The 13,780-nt window shown below is 35.5% G+C and overlaps 1 protein-coding gene across 2 annotated transcripts in view; it reads right to left on the bottom strand.

The window, feature by feature from the left end:
- The window catches only part of TNNI3K (TNNI3 interacting kinase), a 300,692-nt gene that overhangs the window by 232,041 nt on the left and 54,871 nt on the right, over positions 1 to 13,780 (bottom strand). For both annotated transcript variants that reach the window (XM_087866002.1, XM_045802016.2), the window contains one exon: positions 10,949 to 11,059. In XM_087866002.1, coding sequence (XP_087722128.1) covers positions 10,949 to 11,059 — 111 coding nt within the window. The remainder of the gene's footprint in view (positions 1 to 10,948; positions 11,060 to 13,780) is intronic.

Genomic DNA, 13,780 nt, shown 5'->3' with positions numbered 1-13,780 from the left:
AGTGTGATTATATTTTTGAAGAAAAAAAAATATATATATGAAAAAATCTGGAAGAATATCCATCGAAATGTGAATAGCAGTTACCTTACCTTTGGGTAGCAATGACAGTGAAGTGTGCAGCCATTAATTGTGTAGACAATTTTGTAAAGTTATATTTTTAAGAAAATGTATTCAGCCTACTAATAAGATAAACCAAAAAGGAAAAAAGGACCTTAAATGTAAAATGAAGCTTAAATAACATCATTGTTTCATGAGTCCTTTTGAGCCTCTTTCCATGTAACTGTATAAACGTGTGCAATGCCATGTTTAATGACTACATAGCATCCCACTGTACCCACGGATCAGCTTGATTTAATCAATATTTCTGGGCACTTAGATTTTTTTATTTATTTGAAGTGAGCATTCTTGCAATCCAATTTCTTATTATTTCCATAAAATAAATTTCTAGAAAGTGATCTGCTGGGTCATAACATATGCAAATTTTAAGGTCTAAAACACACACAGAGTTTTCATCACATTTTGACAGCAGTATACCAACGGTAAATTTGTTTGTTTGTTTGTTTTAGAGAGAGTGAGATAGTGTGTGCATACGTGCACTGGGGGAGGAGCAGGGGGAGAGGGACAGACTTCCCACAGAGCATGGGGCCCAACATGGTGCTGATCCCACGATCCTGAGACCATGACCTGAGCTGAAATCAAGAGCTGGACGTTCAGGGGTGCCTGGGTGGCACAGTGGTTAAGCGTCTGCCTTCGGCTCAGGGCGTGATCCCAGCGTTCTGGGATCGAGCCCCACATCAGGCTCCTCCGCTATGAGCCTGCTTCTTCCTCTCCCACTCCCCCTGCTTGTGTTCCCTCTCTCGCCGGCTGTCTCTATCTCTGTCAAATAAATAAATAAAATCTTTAAAAAAAAAAAAAAAAAAAAAAAGAGCTGGACGTTCAGCTGACTGAGCCACCCAGGCACCCCACTAAAGGTAAATTTATTATTCACATATTGGTACTGGGTTTGTTCAATTACAAATTTTATTTAAACTCTCATTTGAATTTAAATTAAAAAAAAAACAATAAAGATGCTCAAGTCAGAAAAACAAACAAACTCTCATTTAAAAGATTTGGTTACCTATGATCCCAGGGTCCTGGGATCAAGTCCCACATAGGGCTCCTTGCTCAGTGGGAAGCCTGGTTCTCCCTCTGCCTGCAGCTCCCCTGCTTGTGCTTTCTCTCTCTGACAAATAACTAAATAAAATCTTTAAAAATAAATAAATAAATAAAAGATTTGGTTATCTAAATTAGACACAATCTCAGTAATTCCACAAGTTGCAATGAAGGTTCAGACTTGATCTCTTGCCAAAGAGAAGGAAGTGGAGAATGGCAAAGTATCTCAAGCAAAGAATGCATCCTCTACATCTCTGTAACCCCATACTAGTATCTTCTTATGTGGGAGTGCTGAAAGAGGGCTTAGTGAACTGCAAACTACTACATTTGCCTGATTCACAGGAGATTTTCACTTTCCTGGGGATACCCAGAAAATCTAGAAGCAACTACTTAATAGAAACAATAAGACATCACTAAAATGATCCTAAGGCTTTTACTATAATATACTATAATTCCACAACTTATTGACTGGATTTTCAACGATTTACATGATCACACTTGCTGATGGGAGTGCCAACGTCTAAACCAGGTCATGTTCCTTATTGGAACAACACATTTCCACCCTTCTTGCATCATCATTGTGAAAGTTGTATATTCAGTTTGGCAACCAATTAGGCTAAAAGATATAAAATCAAGTTGGAGAGGGATTAGGCATATAGTAATTCTCTAAATATAAGTTTATGGGGGAAAATAGCAGATATAAATAATCTGAAGATCCTTATTTATCTTGACAGTTCATAAATGAATCACAAGCTATCAGTGCTGATGCTGTGTAATAGCACGGGACTGTGAGTCAGTAACTGATTTTATGCCAGAAAGCAAAATTCACACGTGAGATTGGAGACAACATTACTGATTAGAATGGAGATTAGGAAAATTCAGCCAAGTCATAGAGAGAGACATGCAGCTCTAAAAGACTAACGATGCTCTCTTATGGGTATGTTGGACTTCTTTTTTGTGGAGTAGAATAAATTTAAACTCTGTAACTCTCTTTTGATAGGGTCAAACTTCATTAGATTGAGTCCAAATTCCTCCTTTATATTTTAAATGGGAGTGCACTTGTGATGAGTATTGGGTGCTGTATGGAAGTATTGAATCACTAAATTGTACACCTGTAACTAATACTACACTATGTGTTAATTAACTGGAATATAAATAAAAACTTAAAAAAATAAAAGCATACAGAATTCCACAAATATTTGAGGGATGTTAGGAGAAGAAAATGAGAGTTCTAGCTTAAATGAAACTCTATTCAACTATTTTAAAAATTTGTTTTAACTTAAAATAATAAAGATAATATTAACATGTAAAAAATAAATAAATGAAAACTTAAAGATATATTGAATGGGCAGAAAATTTTAAAAACAAAACAATCATTATTTTTGTTTGTATAGGCTGTATACTTACTTCATTTTATAGATTTTATAAGAGTAATTTGTATGAAGCTATTCATGAAAATTGCTTGTGATTTTGTAAGCTACTTTCCTTATTAAAGGTATCGTTATAATCTCTTGTGCATTTACTGAGAGGAGAAATCATTTTCCTCATTCTGTGTGATTTGTAAAAGAACACTTGAATAATCATTAATTTAGATATTCAGCAAACAATTATTAAAAACCTACTATATGCAAAAGCACAATACTGGAATCTGTGAGAGCTATAAAGATTTTCACGTGCAGTTCCTATGCTCAAGAAAAATATATAGTAAAATGATAAAATAAAACCACGTTTATAAAACAAGCAGTGTCAAACGCTGTGAGGAAGGTATAGATAAAGTACTATTGGTTGTTAGAAACATGAAAACACATCAAGCTGGAGGAATCCAGCAATTTCATGAAGGTGGCATTTCAGCGGAACTTTGAGGATGGGTGGGAGAGGCAAACTATAAAGAGACTAGGGTATGATAAAAAGCATAGGGAATATAAATGCATAACAGTTAATTTAATTCAGAGCATGGGTTGTAATGAAAAGCATGAAAACCCATGACTGAAAAGGTAGGAGAACAGGATCACTACCACTTAATCCCCCACTGGGTGTATTTTGGAGTCAGCAAGTTTCTTGGTTAGAGGAGTGACTTTACCAAAGCCACGTGTTAGAGAATCTGGCAAAATTTCAGGAGTGTTTAGGATAAAGTAGACTGAAAAAGACTAGAAGGAAGACAGGCCTTATAAGTCAGAATACTATTGCAGGAAGTCTGGTAAGATAATGACAGAATGAATGACAGAATGAAGGAACATAATGACCACTACCAGTAATATCTTTGATTGCTCTAGACAAAAGATTTGCATCCATTGCCCTTTGTCTTATTTAATTTGGGATTTCTGGATGGCTCAAATGTATACCTTTCAGGAGAGAATTATGAAGATGATTTTTCAACTCTTGCCAGGATCTTTCTCAGATGTGGAAATCTACAGTAATTATGAGACAACTCAGCCCAGAACTGAGGGAGCTAGTAGCCTGCTTCAGGGCACAGAAAAAAATAAATGGCAGAAAGGTCTGAGATAACTTCAAGTAGTTACACTTGAATTGTATCTCAGAGCAACTCCAGAAACCTTTGTGTGACTTCCTTAATCGTTCCATGCTTTATAATGGCGATATTAGTCTGATATTCAGTTGTGGAAGAACAAGTGATAAGAGGAAGAGATGCTGAGTGCCTTTGAGGGATACCTCAGAAGACAGATGCTGTGACAGAGGGCAGCTGTTGAGAGCCACTTGTGGGGGGCTCTAGCCTCTCACTCCCACTACCTGAACCTCTGAAAGTTTCTAAAAGTTCTTTGGAGATCCACCAAAGGGAGCCATCAGGGAGAAGAGCTTACACAATATCCAGAAAAGATAAAATACTTAAAGGGCTCTACTCCCTAAATACCATCCCGGAATGGAACATCCCTGAGAGAAAGTAGGTAGTACTCACCATCTACTTTATTACTGTATTTAAGAACAAGTAGAAAGTATTGGTCTTCCCATGGATTCCTAATTGAGGGAAACAAGAGTAGCAATTTCCTGCCATCCTGGCACATAGGGGGCTTAGAGGTTCTGAAACTCTGGGGATGTGACTTAAGCAAGCTGTAGAAACCTTGATTCATAACCCAGCCTTCAAATTCCTGGTAGGGAATACGGCATTGAAAAAGGTTAAGTGCACATGCATCAAAATCTATAGCTGTTTCTTATCAACTGTCACAGGTATCTAGCACAGAGATTATTTTTGCCTAGCTGATACATTGTATAACATGATTTATATATAAATATGTGATATATATATGCACACATATCACATATTTATACATAAATCATGTTTTATATCTATCTTATCTATATCTATCTATCCTTTTTAAAAAATGCATGGAGTACCTAGGATATTGGAATCAAATTCAGTGCACAGAGGGCTGGCATAGAGAGACAAATTCACAAAAAACGCTGAATGGTTACAAAGGGATTTCTCATTCAGGTTGATTTGATTAGCAATAATCTTTGAATTTAATTTCTCAGGTAATGTTTCTTTCATCATTTGCCATGGTAGCAAGCTGATGAACACTTCATTTACATTTTTATTAGCCTATAAAGCTTTTCCTGCTTATGCTCTTTTGCCTCACCCCAAAAGCAGTACTTAATGTTTAATAATAGCTAATTGAACTTATGGCAAAGACTTGAGTACAAAAAAAAAGTGACACTCAAGGTAATGTCCTCTTGTATCAACCTTACAACCGATATACACCTAAGGCACTGCTTCTGAAGCCATAAAATTACTGATTATGATATATAATCTGTGATCTTGTCTCAGTCTCTAGACCAAAAGCCTAGATAGTAGGAGACTGTCTCCTTGCCTATCAGAAACAGTATTCTGTAACACTGAGCACATTTGGTAATTAGGACGTAGAGCTTCTTAGTTTTGACTTCTGAGAAAACCACTTTTGAATGCCACAGGAGATGTGGTGTTTCTAAATCAGGTCTCAGTTCTCAAAGGCTGTGTGTAAAATAAAGGCTTAGCTTCAGATTTAACCATTTGATATGAATGAATATTAAATTTTGGCATCACAGATCTGCAAATGACTATTCAGACCAAGTTTAGAGTTCATGCCAAAGAATGGTAATTAGAGGGGTACGTGGGTGGCTCAGTCTGTTAAGCATCTGTCTTCAACTCAGGTCATGATGCCAGGGTCCTGGGACCTGGCCCTAGGTCAACTCCCTGCTCAGCAGGGATTCTGCTTCTCCCTCTGCCTCTCTCCCACCTGCTTGCACTCTCTCTCACTTACTCTCTCTCTGTCTGAAATAAATAAATAAATAAATAAATAAATAAATAAATAAATAAATAAATAAAATCTTTTAAAAAAAAGGAATGGTAATTAGAATACCTATCAATCATTAATGGCATTCACTACAGTAATACTTGAACAATTATTTACAATAATGTGTATATTTGGCCCTTGTTGTGCTTTTTGTACCTGAATTGTAGTAGCCCATGATGTTCATATAGGATTTGTTTCTCTGCTTGCAAAATTTTGGGAGACATCAGAGATAAGGCAATGGCACTGTACACTGTGAAATGACATAGGGTTCTATTTTTTCTAATTCAGAATAAAGTTCATAAGGGACTACAGCCTATTCATTAGACTGGAGGCAGATCCGATACTTTTTAGTTACAAAACTCCTGAGCACATTACCTCTTTAAGAGAGAGAGAGAAAGAGTGAGAGAGACCACATTTTATAATTCCAAGCATTCACTTGTTTGTGCCTTTGGGGAGAAAACTAAAGCCATTTTAAAAGAAATAACTTAGAGAGAGTCAGAAGCTTCATGGTAAACAAACTCTCTCCTGAAACATTCAGATGATTTAGTTAAGAATGAACTGGAACAACATCAATTGCATTTCCTTGAAATCAGAAATAAATTCCAAAATAACTGGGAAGCATTTCTGAAGCAGTGTTTGGATAAGTGTTTACAATCTGAAAAAAAGGATAAGGTAGGATAGAATAAATTCAACTATAAAAATAATATTCTCACCTGCACAAAGTGTATATGAAACTGTGACTTTCTGTGAGAAATAAAACACTCCACAACCCTATACATTATATATTGTGTCATCTCAGACATGCTTTTCTGCTTGCTATTCAAACAGTTGTCTATAGCTACAGATAATTGATTTGTCTCCTGATAACTTTAGAAACTACTGCATGAAACACCAAAGTGTAACAGCTTTTACAAGAGTTATTCGACTAAGTATAAAGTGTTTTACACTTGGGGTGTGTGTGTGTGTGTGTGTGTGTGTGTGTGTTATGTGCTCACATACATGCATTATACATCCATGGATCCTGGATGCCTATATACTAAGTACCATATAAAGTTATTCTTGAATCAATTAATGTTGCTCAAATTGTATATGTAACAATGTCTGGGCTTTAGATACTAAGATATTCAGTTTACGTTTTGTTTTCTGAATACAGTTTTTGTGTCTTATGGGTGTTAAGCCTGTTTTAGCAACACATACAAGAGTCAAAAGGGAATAATTGTTCTTTTATTTACAAGACTACAAATTTGAAGTAGATTACCAGGTTTGAGTCCTATTCATCTCATTTATTTATTATCTGAATGACCCTGTGGAAGTCATTTAACTTCTCTAATCCTTAGTTTTCTCATTGATAAACTAAGTGTAATGGTAGCTATCTAACAAGAGAGCCAAATGACAAATGCACATGAATAATCAAGCACTACCAAATGTTAGCTAATATTTTTCATTTTCCATGGTTGACGGAGCATATGACGCATGTGCCTCCTGGATTCAAAGGGGAGAAGAGGGTTTAATGCATTTTTGTAGTTTGCTGACAGGATCTTGGGCCTTGTATAAAGTAGCATATGGACATGTATTGATGGATAAATCAGGGAGAAGTAGTGAGACCCAGGACAAGCATTATTTGCCTCCTTTTCAAAGCACAATAAGCCTAAATCTGAGTCTCAAATTGCAATCAGCATGTCTAGGAATCCACAGCACATGTTCTCTTCTATTACTGAAGGAGACAGCTGCCTAGTTGATGTAAATTTTATTGTAAAATTGTTTAATAGAATTCACAATTATGGGAGGACAAACACACTTGAGACACTAATGGAGGTTCTGAATTTGATATGTGTAGACAAAGAGGGCTGTCAGACTTAGCATCAGTTATTGTTGCACAGAGACAGGTGGGCCATAAAAGAAAGTGACTACTAATGAAAGGGAACTCCCACTGATCCACTGCCACCATCTCTGTTAACCAAGAGTGAAAAATAGGAGTGAAATAAGCATCTAAATTTTTGGTATAAGTAAAAACTGTATGTATTTTATCCCATTGTATTCATTGTACTTTCTACACCATTTGATACCCAGGATCCTTTATCTACTGAAATTCTCTATACTCCTAGTTATTGTGATAGTACCATCTCTTGTTTTCCTCACACCACTGTGACCAATCCTTCTTTGTCCCTCAACGGCTATTCAATAATTCAAGTCTCTATGGATAGGGGCTCAGTCCCTTGCTACCTATTAGACCCAATTTATAACTTTCAGCTATCCTGGCTTCAAAAATCACCTCTTCACATATAATTTTCAAAAACTTACACTAAACCTCAACTTCTCCATTGAATGCTAGTTGTGTATTTCTAAATGATTAATGAATATTTCCACTTGAAAATTTGGATATTGTCAGTAGATCAACATGTTGGAGCTAATTGATTTCTCCTCCAAATTGATTCCTTTACCCAATCTTTTATCTCTGTCTGTTTAATCATCATATCATCACTCTGGAACCCATACTAAACACTGTGTTCAAAGAAATCCTCTTCAATACATTATTTATCAAATCTCCAGTCATTCTCTTGTTCAAAAAGTCTCAATGGCTTGTCATTTCCTGTTAGGAAAAAATCCTATTGGATGTAAATATGTTTAAAGAGCAGGAATTTCTGTCTTCTATTTATCTCTTTATCTACCATACCAACTAGGCATGTGTGTTATACACCATAAACTAAATAATGGCTTATTGAATTGAATTAAACTCTTTGGACTTTTATTCTGAGTTTCCTTAGTCTGGTCTATTCCTAACATCCAAATTTACTTGTAGGGACTCTTCACAATCTGTTCATCTAGCATTATAATCACTCTCCCCTAAATGTGTTCAGCTCATTCTTCTTACCATTTCTGGACATGATTCCTCTTTTCTCTGTCCAATTCTCATTACTCTTTAAAGTTCAGCCCAACTTCAAAACCTCTCTCAACAAATCCTCCCCCAACTCTTTCAGTCCATGTTGATCTCTATTCCTAGTGAATTCCTAACTCTTCTCATTTTGTGTTGTCATTTCTTGCTATGTAATTATCACATTTCTAATTGTCCCTAATTACCAAACTCATTCTGATGTTTGACTCTTTCCCCTTCCTTCCTTACTATTTTACTTTTGAATTGTTTATATAATTTTTCCTGTGTATTAATTTTGTGTGTCCAGCTACACTATAATGTCTTTAGAAGGAAAAAGTATGTCATATTTTCTTATATCATTCCCATATTCTAGCACTATGCTATGGAAAAAGTAGAGGTTCAAAAATATTTATTAAATGAATGAATGAATATGGGGGGAAGAAAATATATTAAAAGTGAGTATTTATTGCAATTAATAGCTTTGGAAAATAATTCAAAGAAAAAATTTGCATTTTGAATATGATGCTTGTAGGTTTTTTGAATATCATTTTCTTTTATTATCTGATTTGTACCTTAATTAGTCCATTAGATAAGAAGCGAATAAGTGTTAATGCATATACACCTGCTTTATGTACCAGTAGTGACTGACAATAAAAGTCACTAAATGTTATACAACAGCTAACAAAGGAAGTTAGAGAATCCATGAAGAAATGCAAGACAAGAGTAAAAACCTATCTGGAATGATTTTGGTAAAGTTTGCCCTGAGGGTGGTAGAATTAAATTTCCTTCCACACTATGATTTACAAAGCAAGAAAATAGCTATTTGGCTAGGAGATGAAGGGACGAAGCTCTTAACCACCTTGCTTTTGAAACTTGTAATTCTATCCCTCACAAATATAATCAGCTTAGCAGTAGACAAAAAGGATTTTGTTTTACAAAACATATTCTGCCATTTTCCCCCAGCATTAAGAGGTTGAATGTATCTCACTGGAACTTAATGTCTACCTCATCAATTCTTCCATCCAGACTTCTTAATGTTTACCTTCCATTTACTTTATCACTGGCCTCAGTTGGTTTCTTTTTTGGAAAACACTGATATTTAGATGATTCTAATGAAATTTCCTCTTAAAAGTAACACAGATTCACTTACACTTACGGTGAATCTCACCAAAAAGATCTATTTTGAGGGGGAAATAAGACCTAGTAAGGGGTGGAAATGTCAGCATGAAGGAAACTATTTTGCTCTCAATGAGCTACGGTAGTATTTACTGAATGTAAGAACCCTTTAAAGTGACTCTGTTAAGGGAGGTGGATCACACCCATTTTATAGGTTTTATGTATGATTTTATATGCAGCTCTACTTGCTCACAGTTGGCACGTGTGTGTGTGTTAGCAAAGAAGGACAATTTAACTTGTAACATGACCCAAGGGAGAAATAGATAACTATTTAATAATAAAGATATTGTGGTTATCACAAATAATACGGTGTGAAAATCATGGTATTTTGAGTAAACTGACCAGGATTCCAGACATGGTTCTTTTTCTCAATGGCTTTGCAATATGTAAAGACAATGACTATACAAGAACTGTGGTTTTATATCTATCAAATTGCAGTGACATTAAAAACTATTTCATGAGGATTTGTGAGTAGATTAAATAAATAATACGAATGAAAGAGCTTTGTATGAATGAAATTAATATTTTAGTAATTAAATCTAAGACAAGATCCAGAGTCCTTCCCATGGTCTTCAAAAATACTTTGTGATCTTGTTTGTAACCATCCACCTGACCTCATCTCTATCACTCTATCTCTAGCTCATACCACACTAATAAGTTTGGCTTACTTGTGTCCCTGAAACACAACTAATTCTTTTCTGCCACAGGATATTTGCATGTGTTATCACATATATTTTATATATAGTTTCATTATGTAGTTTATTTTAAATGGTGCCCACTTCTCCACTCTTCTCACTTTACCTTGTTTTATTCTTTTTCTAGTACTTACTACTAACTGACATTATATGTTTTCTTTTCTTTATTGTCTATCTCATTCTCTACAACCAAATTCCAAGAAAATGGAGTTTTGCCTATTTTTTTGCTACTCTCACCTCAGATCTAGAACAATATCTATGGCACAACAGATGCTTAATAAATCAAATAATACATAAGTGAATGAATGAATGAATGATCTATCATTGAGTCCTTAATCTATATAAGGCAATCTGCAAAGTGCTTTATATGGATTATCTAATTTAATCATTACATTAAGTCTATTATAATTTCTATTTCATAAATGAAGAAAACAGAGAAGACAGTAACTTGTTTGAGGTAAACACAAAAAATGATGGAAAATGAGCTGCCTGTCTCCAAAATCTATGCTTTTAATCACTCTCTAAAGCCTGTGTGTATCCAGGCATATTTATATTAATTGATGTTTGATTATATTTTTATAAAATAGCCTGAATCGATTATCAAAAGAGCATTTACATAGCTTAACTTGATCCTCCAAATAAATGTATGTGTTCAGTACCTAAAAAATAAACCAACTCCTAGAATCCGAAAAGCCAGCCTTTGAAAATAGTTAAGAACAAGAATCAAAAGAGCCAGGTTTGTTTTCACAGGTGACCAACGTGAGACTTACCTCCAGGTGACCAGCTATTGTAGCAATATGCAGGGCAGTGAGGCCACCATACCCAACCTGCTGTATATCAGCTCCACTGTGAAGCAGAGAGGTGATCAATTCTGCACTGTCCTGTAAAGAAACACATCTTTAGTGTTACTTTTCTACTAATAGCAGGTTTGGACACTGTGCAACAGGATATATTGATTCCCTGACTGTCAGCCAGTTTAGGCGCTCAAAGAAAACCTAAGTGTGATTTCTGGCATAAGAGCACATGAGACAGCAGAGAACAGCTCTCAAATGGTTGAAATGTAGGAACAAATGACAGGGCTATTCAGTTTCAATCAATCCTCTACCACTTGACCGTGAAAGATAGAAAGGACATTACCTATGGTGAGGCTCTTGCAAACTCAACTCAGTCTTATGTGTAGGTTACTCCAATAAATGTGCTTTCTCTGGCAACTGCATGATTGGACTGACTGCAATGGACTATTTCCTGGTAATTCAGTAATTGCTTCTTCTCCACATATGTGTCATGGCTCCTATACATAATTAATGACGCATAGTGTCATGGGCCTATACATAATTAATCAGTAGTCTCTTTCTTAACTTGACTCATTTTAACAGTGAAAATATTTGTAGTATTTAGGCTTTCGAGTTAGAATAATTTACGCAATGGCCAGGGCGTCTGGGTGGCACAGTGGTTAAGCGTCTGCCTTCAGCTCAGGGCGTGATCCCGGAGATGTGGGATCGAGCCCCACGTCAGGCTCTTCTGCTATGAGCCTGCTTCTTTCTCTCCCACTCCCCCTGCTTGTGTTCCTTCTCTCGCTGGCTGTCTCTATCTCTGTCGAATAAATAAATAAAATCTTTAAAAAAAAAAAAGAATAATTTACGCAATGGCCAAAGTGATCCTTACTTTCCTTATACTATTATTTGCACTGTTATCTCTGTCTTTGGAGAGACAGGGAACTTTTCACAATATTAATAGCAATTTACACTCACTGAATTTTTATTATGTAATAACCTCTCATATGCATTAACTTATTTAAACCTGGTACATGGTAGGACTTTAAAAATGGTTAATAAAAAATAAAACAAAAAAATAAATATTTCTCTAAATTATCCTATGAAAAATTACTCTTCGTATACGTTATTTTATAAATCAGAACACTCAAAAGAGTGATATAGAGGGTCACATATTCATAAAACCCCACAACTGGAAGGGAATGCATGTTTAACACCCTCTCTCAAAGTAAGAATTCAAACCACAACTTTAATACTTGCCTCACCAACACCTCAAACACACTCTGTGGCAAGAAATTCAAGTCTTCATGAGATAGGCATTTGCACTTATCCATAAAAATACTATTTCAAATACTGTTGGTTAAGAAAATCCTCTCATTAAAAAAAAAAGTTTGATTTCTTAATGCTGTTACACATAACTAAAGGTTATGAAAAAGGATAAGTTATAAAAAAGTGAAAAAACTTTGTAAAGAATTCTAAATAGCAAAATTAATGTTATAGTTTCCAAATTTTCTACTCTGCATACCTGTTCTATTAAATAAGTTAAATATTTTGTGTTCCTTTACTATTCCATTGGCTCCTTCTGCTTGGATATAGACTTGCATTTTCTCCATTCTTCTTTTTTTTTTCCACCTAAGCTAAGCTAACTTTATCTCTATCGTTGCCTTCATCTTCCAAGCTTCCGTACAAAGTTACTGACACTCACTGCTGACAGCTGTGATCTCATTTCTTTAGTAATCTCTAGCTATGTATACCCAAATCTTACTACATAAATCCCAACTGAGTTCACTATACTCCTTACACATTGAATTTTGCTCTTTCTCATACCATCTCTTCTCCCTTTGTGCTTACCTTATATTATCAAGAGAAACTGCCATGCTAGTTTCTTCCACCTAAGATAGAAGGACATACCGTTGTTCTGAAATCACCTCCTCAATTTCAGAAGGCAACCTTGTTTACCAAATCCAATGTCAATCCTCCTCCTCTCTACAGTCAGATGATCTCTTTCTTCTTGCCTCCTCTTTGTTTCTGTCTGCCTTCAAAAAGTGAGTTTAGCCTCAATCCACTTTCTTATTCCAAATGCCAACTTTGGCAATCAGATAACTTCATCTTTAGTTCAAATCCCTCTAAATTCAAATTCCATACATCCTGCCTATCGATGGCATCTCAAATTAAAAACTCAAAATTGCTCTCGTAAATACCATTCATAATTTTCCCAGTGTTATCTGTCATCTCCTAGTATTTCTTATTCATATTAATGACATTTTCTTATTCCAAATGTCTGTGAGTCCTTCAACTCAATCAGTTTCAGAATTCTGTTGGTTCTAACTCACTAGTACTTTCTATATTTTTTCTTATTTCTAACATTACCCTCATTTTACAATCTTCTCACTAGTCTCCATGAGCAAGCCTTTTCCCACTGCAGTCCAGCCTCCATACTGCTACTAAACAAATATTCTTATACACAGTTTTGATGAATTATTCTCTTTCAATAAACCTTTCATACACCTAACAAACACTTAATTGAACATATATGGTATGTGAAACACTGTTCTGAGCAGAGGGAACATGGAATTGAGTAAGACAGTTAAATTTCTGCTTTCATGCAGCTTATATTTTTACTGTGTACATGTAAGAGAAGAGAGATAGAAATAAACAGATGAGACAGGGCACCTGGGTGGCTCAGTCAGTTGAACATCCAAATCTTGATTTTGGCTCAGGTTATGATCTCAGGGTCCTGGGATCGAGCTCCCCATTAGCTTCCACATTCAGTGGGGAGTCTGCTTGGGATTCTCTCTCTCCTGTCCCTCTCTCCCTCTACCCCTATCT

Source organism: Ursus americanus, chromosome 12 (genome assembly GCF_024610735.1).
Source record: "Ursus americanus isolate L20-20 chromosome 12, mUrsAme1.1.p, whole genome shotgun sequence".
NCBI classification, from domain to species: Eukaryota; Metazoa; Chordata; class Mammalia; order Carnivora; family Ursidae; genus Ursus; species Ursus americanus.
This window is presented reverse-complemented; position numbering and strand designations above follow the sequence as displayed.